The following is a 20,371-nucleotide window of genomic DNA, read 5'->3' as shown; positions in this document are numbered from 1 at the left end:
TCTGTGTTCAAGGTCTCTAGGTGCTCAATAGGAGCTTTTTAATTATTTTTCCCTGTTTGATGTCACTAAATATAATGAATGGATTGCAGAGGACTTTTTGTGGAAACCCTCTGTGTGCGTCAGCTCAGTGCTCGTAGGCACAGTGATACCTGGCTGGATCACATCCTGAGACTCTCTCTTGATATATTTCAGACCAGAAAAAGACATATTGTTTAAACACAACCTCTATTACTCAAGTGATGCTTCTTTGTCACAAATTAGGCTTGCATGTTTCCAGATAAAGTAGAGAAAACTGTATGTCTCTTATTGGGTTGGGCAAATGTCTATGTTTTTCAGCATCAAGTCAGCATCACTCTATGATGACTGAAAGCTACAGGGAATACTCAGAAATCAGTGATTCAAAGAGAAATTTAGGGCAGAGTAGCTAATTTCAGGAAAAGTTATTCATTCTTCCTCTGATGCTGTATGACTAGTGGAATGACTGTTTGGTATAATTTTGTTAGTTGTATGAAATACAGTGACAAAGAGTAATTTGTAAGCAAAATATTTCATTGACATAATCTGTTACAGTGACCTGAAAAGGTTTATTTGTCCACTTCAGATTTGGAAAAAATAAATTAGATTTATCTGCCTTAAGAAAGCAAGGGTTATTTGTCATCCTTGGTAATTTTGGTAGTTGATTGGGGGAAAATAGCACCCCCCCCTACAATTTTGGAACCATAAATATTTTTTAACTAAAGGTGCTCTATCAACCTTTTAATCATTTTATCTCAGAGCTTCCTTTATAAAAGCCTGCATATTATAGTATGTGACTAAGACTAAGGTGGGGTGAATGAATGGAGGAAGTTGTGTCAGTTTAAAGTCAGAATATATTTCCTTTTTGGGTTTTTTCCCCCAAACATTAGTTTATTCATCCACAGTTGAACAAACTTTTATATGCTAGGCTTATGCACATTCAAATGTTACTTAAACCCTATTTTTAGCACTGGAATGGGATTTAAAAGGTGAATAGGCATTATCCTTTCCTACACAGCATTGCAAAATGTAAATCGTAGTCTTACCCTGTGAGAGACTGAGAGGGGAGGCAAAAGCCCCCTGACTCGCCCCAGGACCCCTCCCGATGCCTCCCGGTACTCAGTGCAGGGGTGAAAAAGAACAGCAGCTGGAAAGAGATGCTGGCATAGCTTTGGCAGTTCCAGAGCTGCCCTAACCATGCGAAAGGCAAGGTTGGAGCCCCACGAAGAAACCCAGGGTTGAGATCCCCTCATACCATGTACAGGAAACTGCCTCCCAAGAAAAAGAACAGCAAACATCAAAGACGTGGCAGGAGAGTAGGTGCATCACCCGAACCATCTCGGTCGTGCTGAATCCAAATTTCACCATGATGTCGCTGGGGGGCAAGGAACCAGTCAGGAAGGGACCAAAGCCCTAAAACACTTGCCAGCGACAGAGACACTAAGTTCTATAGCAGTGCCTCTCAATCTTTTTAGATTTAAGGCGACCCTCAGAAAATGTCAGCTGTTAATTTTCACTCATCATTTACTACAGGAAATAATAGAACAATTCTTCTGTTGCAAAGAACTCGGGCCACGATGTTTTTAACACTATGGATTCCTATTTGAAATCTCTGGTTTTATCTTGTGAATCATGTTTGCACACCTCCCAGTGGTAACACATGACACCAATGGCATTCTTGTTGAGAATCACTGTATTACAGTTGGAGTAACTGAGGAAACGAAATGAACTGAGTATCCAATCCACATGATGATTCAGTGGCAGAATAGTTTAAGCTTTCAAGATTCCAGCTGCCACTGAATCATCATGTGGATTGGACACTCAGTTCATTTCATTTCCTCAGTTACCCCAACTGTAATACTACACAGGAGCTTTATGAGGGAATAGCCCTGTGATTTATAAATGCTATATTAGCACTAAATGTATTTTTTTAATTTATTTTGTGATTTTGAGTAAACTTTCTGGTAAGTACAGCACCATGTGATCAAGCACAACCCATTATGAGATCATGGAACTTGCACAAGTTCCAGGTAAAATTAAATTCAGTCTTATGTAAGTACTCTATTATTTTCTAGAAATTCATTTATTTTATGTTTATCTTGGTAATTTGTAAACACCTTGCAAATATCTTCTAGCATTTTCCACGTGCTCTTATTTCCTCCAAAGCCCAGACAGTCATTCACAAGCACCAAATTTTGTTTTGCTGGGATTGTATAACAGAACTTAATAGAATGAGAACATGGTTGGTAGTGACATATGTATGAGGGAGAGGGGGAATTTTTGAAGAGAATGCAGATTTATTAATAAATGTAGAAAACAAAGATAATAGCAGTTAACTGAAAAAAACAATATATTGTGGAATTAACCTTACTGTCATTCCTTAAAAAAAAGAATAAGGGTATCAGTAATAGACAATTGTAAATTAATTGGTAACCTTGATAAAAAGCAAGCAAGAGAAGTCATAGAAAATTTCAATAAATACATATCCTTGAATTTGGAGGCCTAGATGGCATACATCTAGAATTTTTAAATGAATTAACTAAGACGTTTCTGAACCACTAGAAATTATTTTGGAAAATTTAGTCCATCTGTTCCCCTGACTCTGAGTAGTACTTTACTCCCAAACACTCCTTATGGAGGCAGGGAGTAAATAGATGTTATTCTGCTCGAATAAGGTAGATTCTGGCTGTGTGAACACCTCTTGATCTTTGACAAAAAGAAAGGAAGTGGTGCTAATCTTCCAAAAGAAGGAAAATAACAATTACATTATTCTGGCAACAATCATCCCAGGAATCTATCTGTAATCTTTCAAAAGCCATGGATCAGTCTGTGAAAAAATGAGTCTATAAACATGAAGGGAATCATGGAAACATGAGAAATACACAGTGCACCAACATTTTCTGAACACTTTAGGGGGTTTAGGTTGCATCTTCCATAGATGCTATGATGCGTAGCTGAACCCTGGCATTACTTTGAAGACCTTAACCAGAATTTATAAAGAACAAATCGCATCAAAAAGTAATGTTTTGGATGACAGTGCTGAGGGAATTCATAATAAGTGTATTTGTATACAAGTAAAATATTTCATAGATTGTTCCATACATCTCACTTGAAAAGGTCTGTGATGTTAGATATGACTGGTGTCATATTGCTTGAAACAGATTGAAAGAATTGTAAATAAAGAGTAGTGTTAAAGGGTTGCTGGTAATTTTGATGAATGCTGTTTTATTTATTTATTTATTTATCTGGTTTAAAATCTTTAGTAAAGAGGTGGGAATAAGAGCATACTAGAAAACACAGGTATACCGTCTTGATATCCTGCCACATTTGAGGTCAGAAGAGCTAGGGACAGACATTCAGAAGCCTGAGCCTGAATTGATTCAATCTTTGCAGGTTAGTTTAACCTGGCTAGGCTAAATCAGTTTTGTAATCAGATAGACATCCCAAAAATTCAGGCACATGTCTGCAGTGGCTCAGGCTAGAAGCTGGGGGGCGCTAGAGCAGCCCTCTCTTCCCCAGAGCTGTGCTGAGGGGGGCATGGCCAGGCCTGGCAGAACACTGTGATTAGGGAAGGGGTCCCCCACCTTGATAACAGAGCATTTATCAGCTCTGTTATCAGCATGTAACACCCCGTCAAAAAACAAAGCCTCGCTCATTACAAGGTCCTCTTAAACAGCTTTGTCCAAAGGAAGGAATGCAGGGATATTACCATCTGAGCTATTGATTACCTCCAAAAAGCCCTAAGTGGACACCGTCCTATCTGCCTTCTACGGCATTAGCTATCATACCACATGCTGGCTACAGTGCGTTGTGGGAGAGAGGAGGAAAGGATCTCTGCCTAAGCAACAAATGGGGGGATGAGGGGGGAGGGGGGGAAGCCAGCAGACACTGCTGTGCCTGCAAGTCTCTGCCAGAGCTCTGGCCAGGTTGCAGACAGGAGGTGTCAGCTCTGCTGTGGAGCAGAGAGCCCTGCCTAGCTCAGAGAGCATGCCAGGATGCTGGGGTATCTGGTTTAGCTTAAATCAGCAAAGGGTCTGGAACAGACATTGCATAAACTGATTTGACCCAAATCAGTCAAGTCTGATACTACATTCAACCAAGTTTATCTCAGATGGGTTTACGCCATTTTCAAACTGATTTATTTGCACTGAATGTCTGTTCTGTTACAGGTTTAAACCAGTTTCTGATCACTTGAACTGGTTTATGGGCAATGTATGTCCCTAGCCAAGAGAAGCTCATAGTGTAGGTCTTTCAGCTGTAAGTTATCTGCTAGTAAGCCTTTTGCTATGAAAGTCTCCGTTTTTAAACACTTTCCTCTTACCCTAGCTTGCCAGGGCCTGGATTTGTTAACCTTCTAGGGATGTTGCAAGCTCCATCTTTTTCTACCCTGACACTGGAAGAAAAGTGGGCTAAGGTGAATATTTTCATGTGTAATGCTTTACTTAGTTTTTGCTTTGCAATGGATGGGTTAGGCATTCAGGGTTTTTAGAAATTTGGAGAAATAAATACACAATTATAGAAGTTTAAAGAGGTCATTTAATTATAATGCATAATTACTTTTTTTAGTTGAATAACAGGGAGGACAGAGAAGTAACAGAAAGATAGCTTTAAAAACTGTGTGTTGGAAATAATAAAATGAAATGCAGCCTGCAAAATGATACAACAGGAGAAACATTCCGGAAAACACAGATAATCAATGGGAGGAAGGCTCTTGGAAAGCAGTAATGCTGAAAGAGATTTAGGTGTGATAGAGCAAATTAGATATGAGCTTGCCATGCAGCATGGCAGCAAAAAAGGCGGTAACAAGGAGGTAATTGTCCTTCTCTTCATAGCTCTGCTAAGATTACATATAAAATATTGTGTCCAGATCTGGGTACCTCAAAGATCTCAACAAATTGGAGGGATTTCAGATACAAGCAACATAAATGATTAAAGGGCTGTGGGAGCTGATTTGTGAGGAAAGATTGAAAGGACTAAATATTCATAGAAAAGTTAAATATGGCTCTGCAGTAACTAAAAGAGGTATTCTAACTTCTTAAAAATGTGAAGGGTACAGACAGAAGAGAGGCATTGTTCAAGGTGCTAAAAAGGGGATGTAAGTAGAGTAATGGGTTGAAATAAAGGAGAGGAAAATTTGTTGAATATCAGGAAACATTTGTTAACAATGAGGTTTTTTAATGTGTAGCATACTTGCAAGAGTAGGGAAACTTCCATTGTGTGAATTATTTTAAATGGCCTGAATGAAACAACTTTGAATGTATTGGATAGCTGGATTGTCTTATAGGCACAGCCTTGCATTGGATGTTTGATAGATTTACACTGCCTCAGGAGGAGCATTAAAGATATTTTCTCCTTGATAATCAGGGCCCTAGTAAAAATGCACAGGCTGCTGGAGGCCCTCGTGAGTGCACTATATGCTCTCTCTTCTTCATTCCTACCACTGAAACGCTGCTGTCCCCATATAGGGCCTCCTGGTGGCCTCCAGCACAGAGTTGCATGACTGTGGGAAAGCATGAAGTATTTTACTTAATTCCCCAGTCGTTCCCCTTTTTGAGGGATTCATCTGGAATCTGGCCCTTAAGGAACAATCTTCAATTGGCCACTAAGGAGGGAGGTGATCTTTCAGCTGTTTCCCATTTGTAAGTTTTATTAAATCATAACATGCTGAAAATATAGAAAAAAATGGAAGCCTTCTGTTATTGCCAGCCTATGGTATCTTTGTTTGTTTGTATCACTTGATTTCCATTTAAATTGTTCTTTTCCAGTGCTTGAATTGGTCAGCATCATAACTGGGTTTGTTACATAGTAAAATGGTATGTTACAACAGTCCATACTTTCTAACAACCAGGGTATGTTTAATCAGTTATGAAAATTAGTGATTTTAAGTTTTAAAACTATGTTCATTTTATACCATGTCTCTTCCAAATAGCAGAAGAGTTCAGTACTTAATGAAGATAAACCAAGCAGTTTTGATAAGCAGTCTTATTTTTGTGTAAAGATCACCCATAAGACCTTACCCTCTGGAAACAGATCATAAATGTCTTAAAGTGCTTTTTCAGGGTTTTATTTACTGTTTTTAAACATACAGATCACTAGCAAGAAGATAACGAAGCTCTCATAGTACAAAATGTTCTTTGTTTTTACAGGTTGTAGTTAACATATTAGCAATTCTCAAAATGCCACTTTTGTTTATTAAGTGTTTTCAAGAGTATGTGAAAACCTACATTTCATTCTGGAGATTGGTGTTTTTGAATAAAGAGGGAGAATTTTAGGAAAATGGGAAATAACTGTGTGTGACATCACTGCTGTGATCTGTTACACAATGTAAAATTGTTAACATTATTGTTTTTGCTATTCTTAACGTCTCTCACCCAAAATATGCAATTTCTTACTTTATACAAGGAACATTTCATGATGACCTAAACAAAAGATTAAGAAAAGAGTTTGGGTAAAAACAATAAAATAAAGCCTATGGGTTCCCAAACATGAAATAAAATATAGTGCTGTTTTCCAAATGCCCTCCAGACTGGATTCCCTTCTTCTGAATCCCCTGTACTTTGTTATTAAACCATGTTTCATGAGGATCATAGAAATGAAAATATATGTTGGATTATCATGTCCAAATTCCTACCAACACAATGTAGTTTGGTGGCAGAGATCATTAAATAGACACTAGAATATTTTATTTGAACACAGAGGGAAGCAGCAATAATGGCCAGAAAGGAATCCAATGCAAATTAATATATCAATGTGTTAGATAAGGAACTAGATATACTCTTCAAAAAGCCTGATAATTCATGACAATTCTAAAATAAGTGTCCATAGAAAACCCAAAACACTCCATGTTAAGCAGAGCCAAGAGAAATTTCTTTCTTAAATCAATTTTAATTTAATTTGAGTGTAAGCTGGTTTCTGTAAGTAAATGTTAGGGGTGTGTGAAATGGGCCCTAGTTGATTTGGATTTGGCTCAAATTGGGGACAGTGATTTAATTCGTTGATTCGGATCATTGTCCCTGATTTGAGTTGACTGAAACTGAAGATTCGATGCTGATTCAGAGATTTAATGATTCAGCCATAGACACAGCTTTAAACATTTTTTCTACATACCTCAAGGTACCAGGCAGAGCTCATGAATGCTGCGATGGAGCGTCCCACAGGACAGAGGGGCCAGGGAGGCACGGGGGTGAGGGGTCCTGCATGCTCTCCAGCAGACCCAGAAGTGGATTGGAAGTGCTTCTGGGCCACTTCCAGGTCTGCTGCTGAGTGCACTGCTCCCACCACCTCCTGTGGGATGCTCCATGTGCCCCAGCATCATAGCATTCACAAGCTGCCTGGTACCTTCAGGTATGTAGAAAAACCATTTAAAGCTGTGTCTATGCTCGAATCACTGAATCTCTCCAAATCAATTTGGAGGGTTCTAATTAGATTAAGAGAGATTAAAGGAGGGTCTCCTGATCCAATTCAGATTTGGAGATTTGGGTACCGAATCAGGCCAAATCTCTGCCAAAATTAAACAGGGACCGAAGCTTTTCACATTCCTTGTAAATCTGTGCAACTATGTATTTACTGGTTAGAGCATCTCTTAACTAAACAGAGTCCGTCTTAACCCTTTTTTCCAAAACAATGTAGCTAAAATGTTTCTCTCCTATTACTATTATCCCTTTAACCAAGTCTATAGAAATATTAACTGTCTTTATCTCCACTTCTGTATTACATATCAGCCACTCTTCCTCACTTTCTAGAACTTAATCCTTTATAAAATATGTGTGTGAGTACAGTGGGCTATTTCCATGGGTCTGTTACTGGACAAGACCCTGAAGTTATACTAATTTCGCCCTTCAGTTTTGTTTTCTCCTTTATCCATTGCCAGCCCTGTGTTCTGCCCAATCCTTACTTCATAACTATGTCTTTATCCATTTTTCCCATGCTGTTTTGTACACGGTCTCTCTCTTGCTCCAGGTGTCCTTTATTGCCTCTTTCAGATACCCTCAAATACTGCTCCTTTCATTTCATTTCATGTCACTGATTAATAGTGCTCTCCATAAGGACAATCCATAGACAAAAGACTTGTTTAGATAGGTGGAAACAAAGAAATCCTACATTTTTGTTTTAAATATGTTCAGTGGGAGAGCTTCATAAAATATGCATTTCATGTTCTTGAAAATGCCAGGGGTACAGTCACCACTGGGCACAGTTATAGCAAGATCTTCAGGACATCAAAAACCATGTAGCATAGTACTCTCTGGGAGGGAATATTTAAATCCACCTAACTGATTTAAGAGTACAATTCCTATTGAAAATCCACTTGGGCTTAAATCAAATACTTGTTTTAAGCTTAAGAGTTCCTGTGACATTTCTTATAATTGATAGAATTTTTAAAATGGTATACTCTTTTTTGCTTTTTGATGTTCTACAAGATAGGCTAAAGAGGTTTTGAAAAAGAGGGGGAGAGGTATTTCTTTCTGTATGTGTATTTGTATTAAAACATGGAAATATCAAGAATGTCAGGTTTGGTCTTTCTCATTTTTGCTGGATGTGGTCTTTAAGGTAGGTCTTTCAGGTTTTATGATGATCTCTCTCTCAGCCTCTCTCTTCTACTTTGAAGTACTCTGAATGTTCAGTCCTTGACAAAGCCATCCTTTCTCCAAAACATGTATTAGATGTTGAAGTTAAATAGGTGTAAATAAAAGGCAGACACTTTTTTTACGTAGTCTGTTGAAAATCCCTTGCCTTTTTTCTGCTGAAGCCATCAGTTCTTACAGAGTCATTTAGGGTAGTGTTTCCCAACTAGGGTTCCACAGCACAATGGTGTGCCATCAGAAATGAACAGGTGTGCTGTGGAATTTTGCTGTGGCAATGAGCTGTAATGTGCTCATAAGCATAGGGATGGACAATGCCTTAACCAGTATGTCATAGAAAATTTTTTAGTGTAAATGTGCCTTGAACTGGAAAAGGCTGGGAAACGCTGATTTAGGGTACTACATGTTTCCTAGGAGCTAAAGTTATAATGGAAAGGGGAAAGATTACTATCTTGTCTTCTTTAAATACTATAAAAAAGCAAAATATGGACAAAAGTCTAACTTAAAAATGTTATGTTACCTTTAATCTAAAGGATCATCTGTTTCTTAAACTCAAGCTCCAGTAGTGCTTGCTTCAAAGACACAGGTATCTTTTTCCAGGTGTTTTTGGCTGCATCCCCAAAATCCTCCTTTCCATAATCATTTTATGCTACAGATGCATCATCCTTGCATAGCATATGGAGATAACTAAAAATTTCTCTGCCTTTCCTTTTGTTTTGGTTATTGGTTGGTTTGGAATACAGTTTTAATATTACAGGAACAAGTTTTCTGCACATCTGGGTTTAATTTCAGATTAGGGGTTGAGAAGTTGTAGATGATCCTTTGGATCTAGAGGCTAAGAAGAGAGGCCAGGATCTACCTGGAACACTAAAAATACTTGAGAAATCTCACTGAGACGTATGCAGCCTGTTCTTTCAATAAATACCACACCATTGCTTCTTAAAATTGGAAAAGGGTCTGAACCAGACCCTGGAAATGGAACCAGACTATTTTTAAAGATACAGTCGGAATGAATGAAGTTCTTTTAACAGAAAAATGTTTGCACTTTTTATGAGAGCAAAGGTAACATTGTGTAATCTTTAAAAAGATATTGCTCACGGAGGGTAAGTCCATTGTCCAGTGACATGACTTTTCCTGTCAATCACAAAGGTGACAAGGGGGCTAGATTAAGTAAAGCTTGCCCAAGATTAACAAAGGAAGATTATTGACCTCAACCTGAAAGGGCAGAAGTCTGTTTTATCATTAAACCTCGGAAGAGAGATTCTTCCATAGGTGGAAACTTGTTTGGCAATATGCTGGCCACTTTCATGTACGTGAACACGTCTTTCTCTGGGCTCCAGTTCTGGACAGAAGCAGAAAGAAGAGAAATCTTGGGTCAATCTGGTTTTCATGGTTGGGGGAGAAAAAGTACAGGGTGTCTCTGTCAACCACAATCTTTGTAGGTTTCTGGCTGCCATCTGAAGTGGGGAAAACAAGAAACAACTACATCAGGTGCTGGTGAGTACAGTCCCAGTTCAGAGTTTGATTGAGTGTTGTGCCAGCACACATTAGCAGGCAGTTCACAATGTAAATGAACAATAGAACCCCATGCATAAAACAGCTGCTAACTACATAAAACTGTTACAAGGATTAACAGTGCCAGAGGCTGAAATGTAATCAAACTTGAACAGGTGAAATTGTTACATAGCAGACAGAATTTTCCTGAGTGAAATAGCAAGTGTCTGGTTTTCCATTGTTGTGGTGATTGGGACTTTTAATATTTGTGCAGTTTCTTGAATTCCATAAACATTTCCTACCTTAGAATCTATTTAGATTTTTTTATGGCACTCATTACAAAACTGTAAATTGCTTTTCTCTCAGAGTGAAGTTGTGTGGATTCGTGGTTTAAAAAGAGAAACCTACTAAATTTTACTCATTCTGAAGAAAATTTTAGAGAGGTTTTGAAGAAGTCTTTCTTGTCTGTCTGAAATTTGCCCTGTATTTTTAATGGGATTTTTTAATTATCATGTCTGGTATGATTTCTTAAGGATTCCCACCATTCTTTTTAGCTTCATATAGCCATTAACAAAAGTCATCTGTTTAGGGAATTCCCCTTAACCATTAATGTGTTTTTGTTTCATTTTCGTTTACTGATAACCAAGTGCAATAGAATAAAATGAAATAGAAAATGAAGTAACTAAGCATTTCAAGTTGTGTTGTAGCATGATTGGCTGGTAAAGTTTGTTATTTTGATTTGCTGAAGTTTACACATGTCAGTCTTATTAGTACTAATATGCAGTGTGCATCTCTTTCTCCATAAAAAGAGCAGAGTAGAGATAGGGGAATAGATCCTTTTAGATGGCAGATATCACAGTAAATGTATGACTGGCCCAGATCTTTTTGGATTAAGAATTCACTGGTATTCCTTAGTGTTAGAACTTGAATTCAGCTATGGCTCTAAAATGCATGTTTCAATTAAGTGCAGCATTCAATATATAACACTTCCGTATAAACAGCTAGTATATGCACATCCAAACACTATGTATATACACATAGAAGCAAAGTAGTTTTTACAAGAAATGGAAACAATTTACCTTTGAAGCAGGATGTTTAAATTATAATTTATTTCACAGATGTTTATTCATTTGAAATATATCCAGGGCTCAGATCTGAGTTATATTTCCTGCTATCAGGTCATCTGTCTAGCTACCTTGGTACTTGTATTTTCCTTCTGTGCTATTTACACAACCAGAAGTTATCATTACATCAGTATCTGTACATACCCCAAAATAAAAAAGGCAAAAATCAGTTTGCTGTTTTATTTAGACATCACATCAGATTAAAAATCATTACAAAAAGACAGGGAAAGAACAGTTAAGAATTCTTGATTAATAATCCCCTGTGGCAAATGCTTCTTGCCCCTTTGTGTGTGATATATGACATATACAAAATAATGCATGATTATTTTGGAGGCCTAATTTGAAAGAAAAACAAGGAACTCTTTGTAAAATTGCTAGCAATACATTTTCCTAGAGAAACTTGATGATAAAGGCTGAATCAAGTTACTGTAACCAAGGAAAGCAGTTCACAGCTTTGTCTTGAGAGGGCAAACAAGTAAGAAACTTTTCAGAATATTTCTTCTTTAACCTTGCCGATGAAAAAAAAAATGCAGCTTTATGACAATAGGTATGAATGACAAGTCAGTCTTGACCTCATGCTAAAGGTAGCTAACTTGCAAGTCTAGACCAATACTTGAACATTTATCATTCTGGTCCACACTTGCAGTAAAGCTGCGTTCACGTCCAACTTAACTCTATGCATTATTGAAACCTTTTGTTAGCAAAAGATAATTTTTCAAGTATATTCCAAACCTGTAGGAAGGTTCAAGAAAAGGAGTGTTTCTGTCAAATTGGAACAGACTGTTTTTTAGAGCCTGATCCAAAACAAACTGATATCAATAGAGAGGCTTCCATTAGGTAAGGCTTTTGGAGCAAATAATGGGCCACATTCTGATCTCAGAACTTCTGAAGTCAGTCCAGAAGGCCAGCAGTGTAACTGGGTGGTCAAAAAGGAGAGATTTTTAAAATTCTCTTTTTGCCAAAAACAAAATGTTCTGTGAAAAATGATCAACATTATTGATTTTTCCTACAATTTTTAGGCTTGAAATTTTGCTTAAATTGTATTAAAAACCATTATGGAAATGCTTTTTTTTTGTTTGTTTTTTAACTGAAAGTTCACCTTTTCAGTAAATAAAGAGTGCAAAATTTGAGCCAGTGAAAATAATTGGTAAAATCTGTTGTGGAAGATTTTACTCAAATGGCTAACAGGTCATTATCCAACCCTGTGACAACGAATTTTGAAAACAATTCGGATATTTTTAAAATTATCTATAACTGCTTTCAGAATTCTGTCCACTGATATTTTTAGAAACAGCAATATTTAATGGGTACCTGCTATACAAAGAATAAGGACATATTCTGTGGATTCAGTTGAAGCTAAAGAAGAACAGAAAAACCCAAACAGAATAAACCATTTAAAATAGATAACAGATATAATTATTTTTGCAACACTAGGTAATACAATGCACATTGGGTGTGCCTACATGAAACATTTACTGTGGAGTTTATTAATTAGCTCTAGAGAAAGAGAGAGAAAGATCATCATAAACTCGACAGTAGAGTAGTATTTGTAAATACATTATTGCACATGTAGATGTGCCCATTTGTGTAATGAAATTATGATCTTCATTGAAGACACTGAAATCCCATGTTTAAATGGGATACCTAAGTATTTGCAATATTTGGTCCTAACATAGGAAGAAAGGATTAGAGTTACACATAAATGAGTCAGTAATGCAGAGGAAGTTGGTTTACATACTAGGAGACACAGAGGGAAAGGTCTCACATTAATGAAGGTACGTTTGTAGGTATTGGAGCCAGATTATATTCCCACTAAAGTCAATGAGAAAGCTCCTGTTGACTTCAATGTAAGAAGGAGTGTGCCTGTATACTAGAAAATCACGCTTTTGTGTCACTGTGCCACCTGTGAGTGTCATTAGGACCACCTTTGTAGAAAATTTCTTTAAAAGGGATGAGGGTGTTAGGTGAAGGAGGAGAAAAGAAAATGAATTAGAAGCTGTAAAATGATTGCTTCTTCCCTTCGAGATGGGAGAACTACTTGAACTGTGAGTTAAAAAAAATCATATAGTGCAGGGCATTTAATATCTGATTATTATTTCATTTCCAACAGCAACTAGCCATCATGGCATTAAGTACTTTAAAAGGCAGGAAATTAATGGTCCTAGGGAAAAAATTGAAGATTGCACATAGAAAGCTGTAAAAGAGCAAACAATTAAAGGTAATCAATATCATTGTTATTAGAAAACCTATGAGTGCAACACTTCTCCTCAATTAGAGAAAAACTGTATTTTATGTTTTTCTCCTGCAAGCTGATCTTTGCTCACTTCAGCCTGTAATCTTGGTTTATCCTTTATGGAGAGGCTTTGTTCTGGATGTTTTTGAAGCATTGCATTTCTTTTGAAAGGTTTCAACAGAAGAACAAACAGCAATGAACTCAAAGAACAAAGGGTTGTTTCTTTCTTTCGTTCTTTTTCTTTCTTTTTCCCCCTAAATTGTTTCATCTGATGTCTCTCCTCTTTCAGGAAGTTGATGGCAATAAAGTGATGTCTTCATTTGCCCCGCACAACTCATCTACCTCACCCCTGAAGGCAGAAGAAGGTGGGCGTCAGAGTGGAGAGTCATTGTCCAGCACAGCTCTGGGAACTCCTGAAAGGCGCAAAGGGAGCCTAGCAGATGTTGTAGATACCCTAAAGCAGAGGAAAATGGAAGAGCTCATCAAAAATGAGCCAGAAGGTAATGCGTGGGGAATTGGACAAATTTTCTATGTTTTTTTCTCCTTTGGGTATCTTATCTTCTCCCCATTTCCTGCTTTCTTTGTTTTTTTTGCTGGCAAAATTAAACCCTAGGCTCACGTTCATTAAGAATAATTTCCAGGAGTGTCCTACTATTTTCAGCACTTGTTCAGCTTCTCCCTCATGGACCAGTACTTGGCTGTGTAAAGGTGAGCCAACACCACCACTCTATAAACCTCAAGTCTGCTCAGAGCAGGACAGTTGGTATGGTGTTAACTACAATGGTGACAGCCTGTGAGTCATCTACATGAGGGCTGCAACATCATTATCACCTATGGAACTGGAAACAATATTATTAATGAAGGCACATTTCTGAAAAAAATACATATATACTCATGTAGACACAGCCAGTATTTGAAGGACAGAATGGAGAATTTGGTATACATGAAAGCTCTTGGATCAAGTGTGCCCTCATTCATAATCCTGTTTATCTACAGTACAGACACTGTATTAGCAGATTCAGGACAAGCTTCCCCTACATCCTTCTAGCCTAACATTTGGGGATCACTTCTCAGATTTGAGTTAGTACTGGAGTCTGTACCTATTCAGTCATCTGCTACATACCAATGGACATCACCCTTCACAGAGACCACAGACCAGCTTTCAGATAGGAAATATGTTCAATCCCTTTTAGCCTGAACTAGATTCAAGCCAGTAACCTAAAAGTGAAAGTCTCCAGATACCATTACACTCCCCTGAAACATTCAGAAAATATAATTGTAGCTGTTTTGACCAGCTTTATTTATTTCAAGGCTTCCAGGGATTCGGTGCCCTTAATGTGAACCTACTGCTACTTCTTTCTTAATTTTCCTTGCAGTTCTAATCACAACCTGAATTTGTGTCTGTACATCCTTCTGTAAAAATTTATTTTTAAAAGTGGAAAAATCTTACCCTCAAAGCCCTCTGTTCCCCACCCCACCCCCACTTCTCCTCCCCAAAATACCCTCAGTATTAATTGATGGTGTTTGTCATTTGAAAAGTTGTGGCAGAAGTTTGGACAACTTCTATATTTAAAGAAAACTGGCTTGTGAAACTACAAATGCAAGCATAGCTCCATTCTTGCATATTTGTACACATGACTTAATTGTAAATTAGCCTTCTCCTCTTGAATGGGGCCTTCAATGAGAGTCTGCTGGAAAACAAATGACGTTTAGCATTTTTTTTAAAGTATTAAATAAATTGGAACATTCTGGTTTGCATTTATGCTGACTTTACAGCCATGACCTATCTTGTGCCTTTGAGTGGAAAAGACCTTCTATATTGTGCCTATGTGTAGGGCAATGGGGAAGAGAAAAGGCCAGATTATTTATGGGATGGGGGGGAGAAGGGATTTCTGGGCAATATGTAAATACAGTGTTGAGTGGGAGGTTGTGCATGCTCCACAGACTCCATTAAGGAAAGGCCACAGTTAGACATGAGAATGGTTACAGAGCTTGTGCATTATCTCAGCTCCACTAAAATGAATATATACAGTAGAAACAAAAGATCTACAGCTTTGTGAAGAGATTGGGAAGGGGGAGGGGGAGAAGCAACTGAATGTTGGCTTTACAAATGTATGCAACAGAAAATCTTTTCTTCCCTCTAGCCATTGTTCTATTGTCTTTCAAAGGCCATTAAAATGAACAGCAGGTTGTGATGAAAATTTCATTAAGCCCTACTTAAATCATTATAAGGGTGCCATATTCATGTCTCTGCTTACTCCCCATCCTGGAAAAAAAAAAGAATAGAAAAGAGGGTTACTCCCTCCTCCCTAAAAGCTAACAAAAGTTCAGAAGTTAGAAGGGAATGGGAATTGGGATATCAAACAAAAGGAGGCCACTGAGATGAGGTGGCTAGAAAGAAAATTAGACTTGCATAAGAGCACTGAAAGGGGGGGGGTGGGCAGGGACATGTCATCTTAAGGAGCCCACCCTCCTTCCTCCAGCCAGTTTGATTTTTTTTCCATGAGCTAATAGGGAGGGGAGGGGAAGCTGCACCCTCAGTTCTCCACCAAAAGCTAGCTTACTCTTGTTACCACTTCCACTTTCAGACATTCTTGTAACTACTGTCAGGTTTTCTTGACACAGGTGAAGTGTGAAGATTCCTGCCACTGCTAATTGTTAGTCAAGTATCATATACATGTTTTCTCTATGTGTAGGGGCATTGATAAGTGGTGCTCTGTACTCTGTGCAGATAACAACAGTAGATGGTGCTGTATGTATCAGTACCAGATTTACTCTTGATAGTTTGCAGACCACTGCACAATGAGGTTACGGTTTTGGTTAAGTATTACCATTGTATAAATAGTAGTAATAAAACTCCTTGGTTTCTCTCTGGGAAGAGAGAAGAACCATTGTGCCAGTTATGGAATTTTCATTGAGTACAATTTCCTTGAATCTTCATGAGTCTAGAAATGAGAGAGATTCCCATTTCTTCGTCCACACACACACACACACACACACACACAAGCACATACACATTTATATATTTTGCCTCATACAATGTGCTGCACTTTTTGTTTCTGTCAAATGAAAATACATTTAGAGTCACTGTAGGAAACATGTTGGTAAAACTTTCAAACAACAAACTAGGAGCAGATTAATTCTTAATTTACAGAAGTGACTGGGACCTCTAGAAGGGTTCTGACAGAGACTTTTGACTGAGTTGTGCATCTGAAGAGTTTACCACAATTGTGAAAGTCAGTTTTGTAACATTTACACCAACTTATTGTAATGCAACATCATCATATTCTGAAATCAGTGTCACAATATGGTAATGAAATTATATGAGATACTGTAATTACTGTGATACTATGATGTGACGTGATGCAGTGTCATAGTATTGCTTCTATCCCAAAATATAAATTAGAACCCCAGATAGTCTAGTAAATTTTTGTTGTAGGATATTAATTGTTTCTTCAAAATTGGGACAGCAGAGAAATGTAGGATAGGCAAGTTTAGGGCCTGATGCAAAGATCAGGTGTTCCAAAAGAATAGTACAAGGACTGAACATGTTAGGAAGATTATTTTTTTTTTAGCAGAGAGGAATCAGCTAAAGACAGCATACATGTCTCTTAGAAGATTATCATAAAACATTGCAAGCTATGCAATTTGACTGCAAATAATCATCTGCAAAATTGTATGGAAATTAACTATTTTATTTGTCATGTTGCTATGCATGTACTGTGTATGTGCACACATGCTGATTGGAAGAGATAGCATTGCTATATAATTATATAATGACCTAAATATTGTTTTTGCTGAATATTTTCACTTGTAAAACCCCCATGTGGGGAATCCAACTTATCTAGTCATTTCAGAGATATGTACAAGTTTGTCCGCTTGCTTTCTGTTCATAGATAAAGCACCTGCTTTTTTGTGATTTCTGCTTTATTTTGGGACCCCATTCTCATTATTTTTCTCAGTGTACCATTTTGCTCTTCCCTTATGCAAGTGTGCTATGGAGAATAAACCTTTCCAATGCGTAAATGTGCCTCACTTAACAAATATTAAATCTGTGGAATTTTACTCACTGAAGATGCACAGTATTTTTCCCCACTTCTAAAATTCTGCAGAAAATCCTTGTATGCTGCTTTAGTATTCAGAACCCCAAAGGCATAAACCTATTACCAGAGTCATACAATGTTATTTTACATTAAACATCCCATCCTTTCTAAGTTAGACTTCAGAAAAGGAGTCAGTCCCCTTTCATTCCTGGTATACAATAATGAAGATAATGGAGTGGGTTTGGAGAAGCCTTATATACTGTGACAGACCTCAAGCCCTTGCCCTAAGGGTCGTCCTTCGACCATGGGATTCCTTTTGCAACTAAAATCATTAGGCGAATGAAGTACAGACATGTTTTTTTCCCTCCTATTTTCTTAAGGCATCAGAGGATAGCAGAGACTCTCTGTTTTCTCTTCAGTTATAGAAATGAAATGGAATCTCTTTGAAGTCCCTGAGCTTGACACAAGTTCATGAAAGCAAAGACCAAAGCAGCCACTTAGCTTTTTTTTGCACTATTAATGGGATTGGATTCCTGTATTTTAATTTATGCCCCCCACACTTGTGGAAAATTAAATCTTTCTTTAAGTTAATGGTGTGCCAAAAATTAGCAATGGGCTTAAGTGCTTTTTGACTTCTTATTTCCCAGAAACTTTTAAAAATTATTTTGAGTTATTCATCAGTTTTTGATGTAGCAATTTCTGTACCCACAAATCTCAGAACTTAAGCTTTTGGAAGGACTATACAGTATGCAAATGGATGCCTGGACATAAAGCACCTTGCAGACATTAAACAATCAAACACTGTCTGTGTGTGACTACATGTGTACACGTGGGTGCCCAGTCAATCCTTTACAGTGGCCAATGCCCTCTCCACACTTAAACCCCTGTTAAAAGCCTTTCTACTACATTGCAAACAGGGAATTGAGTTAATTTTTTGCAGTGTCTATTTTTGTTTCCCACCCCTATTTTCTGTCTACCAGTTTGTTTCTACTTGGCTCCTCTGAGCAGGTGTCATTCTTAAGTGTTTGGAAAGCACATAGCACATTGCAGGTGCTACTGTAAATAAATAATATAGAGTTATAGCAATACAAGTATAAATATATAATGGATATATGGTTAAAGGGGTTATTCTGACATGTGTTTGGATGGCTTTAATAGGTGATGTGAATATTATAGTCTCATCCATTGTAGTGTGCTGCAATGCTACATGTAATTATTTTGTGGGAAAGAAAGTGATGAGAGAGGCCCCTGGGGCATGATTTTTGTCTTCTGAACAGCCCCTAAAGGCTATTTGTGTTTAATGTTTAAGTTTACATTATAAATCACAACACCTGTTCTTGTGGTAATTTAAATAGCTGTTCTTTAAGCAGTTTTTTAGTCTGCAAAAGTGAACCATATTGGATTCAGACTCTCTAGTTGAAATATGAACTCAGAATATCCTCTAATATTATCAAACTTTTAATCACCACCTCTTATAAAGAAATCAAGAGGTCTCTCTCTTCTTAAGCCATAAATTCCAAAGCAGGCTATTAATGGGCCCAAGAAGGGAGGCCTTTGAAATGCAGACTCTTGTTTTTAAATCACATCTGATGAGGTGGGAAAAAAATAAAGTGAACAGATCCAGGGGAAAAGCCTAAGGATACTCTAATTGGCTGAGGTTTGAGTTTCTTTTGTTTGGTTCCTCACTATCCCTTTGACAAAGTACATGCTGAAGAGGCTTTGTAATACTGTTCTACTGAAGGACAAACAAGGGTACTTTTCAATTGAGTACTTTTAAGTTTTGTTCCACACACTCCTGCTGCTGAGGAAGGATGCTCCAAGAGCATTGTGGTTACATGTTCATCTATGCAGTCTGTTACCAGACAACATATCTCTTGTAGAGCAAGCCAGAATCTAACCTCCCCGCATTTCTTTCAAAGACACCACCATATGGAAATATGCATTCATATAACTGCTGATAAAAAAAAAAAGTTTATGAAACAAACCTATATGAAAAGAAGCTCTTAAATGCCACGGTGACTTAAATCTTTGTTAATGAATGCTTTAACTTTAGAACACAGGTAGCTGATTTTGAAGGTGTGCCAGCTCTGACTTGCTCAAAGTGAAGTTTGTTCATTTGTCACCTTCAGTATTTAAGTATTTTCTTCCTAATAGTTTAGCCTGATAATTATGGTTCATTTTGAATTTTTGAATGTTTGATTTTTTTTTCAAAATTCACTTAGATTCTCTTCCAAGTCTCTCTCACTTCCGTCCTCAAAGGTTCACAGCTTTTGGATTTTTCTTTTCTCTTTTGATAAAGGTATCTGAGATGATGATACTGCATCTTAAATATAAAAGAAAGGCACTATGGTCAAGTGAGATTCTATTTTGTCATGGAATTCATTTTTCTGTAGAGAGAATGAAGTTCTCTCCCTGCCTTCCCTGTTTTACAGAGAAAGTCTCCTCTTATGGGTCACATAATTAAGATTTCTTTCCAGAATATAGTCATCTCAAAAGCAGATAAGCAGTAGCAATAACAAACCCTGTATCCATTATTTCCTGTCTTTTGCATTGCCATGTAAAAGAGCTTAACTGACAACTGGCTTCCCACTTTGCCAGTCCCTCTATCCAATACCACCATTTATTTGAATGCCTTTGGTGCCCCAAAAATGTTTCAGCTAAATAGGCTGGCAGTCTGTTTTCCTTGTGTGGTTCTTTTTTTTTTTCTTTTGGCAAGGCCAAGCATTTTGAGCTTCATTTTCAATATGTGGATCACTGTTGGAGAAGCCTCTGACCCAGACTGTTAATATACAAATATACATGAGGGAATGTGCCAGCTCTTTTTGTAAGTTTATGTGCCACAGCTTTGGGGGATGTCATTTATTCAAGAGTGAAGAGCCAGCC

The 20,371-nt window shown here is 37.5% G+C and overlaps 1 protein-coding gene across 12 annotated transcripts in view; it reads left to right on the top strand.

The window, feature by feature from the left end:
• Positions 1-20,371, top strand: part of SOX5 (SRY-box 5) — a 549,709-nt gene that overhangs the window by 237,340 nt on the left and 291,998 nt on the right. For all 12 annotated transcript variants that reach the window (XM_019544450.1, XM_019544448.1, XM_019544444.1 and 9 more), the window contains one exon: positions 13,735-13,945. In XM_019544450.1, coding sequence (XP_019399995.1) covers positions 13,735-13,945 — 211 coding nt within the window. The remainder of the gene's footprint in view (positions 1-13,734; positions 13,946-20,371) is intronic.

This window comes from Crocodylus porosus, unplaced genomic scaffold, assembly GCF_001723895.1.
Source record: "Crocodylus porosus isolate Cpor-Errol unplaced genomic scaffold, CroPor_comp1, whole genome shotgun sequence".
In the NCBI taxonomy this organism is placed as follows: Eukaryota; Metazoa; Chordata; order Crocodylia; family Crocodylidae; genus Crocodylus; species Crocodylus porosus.
The sequence above is the reverse complement of the archived record's forward strand: the minus strand, read 5'-3'. Positions and strand labels throughout refer to the sequence as shown.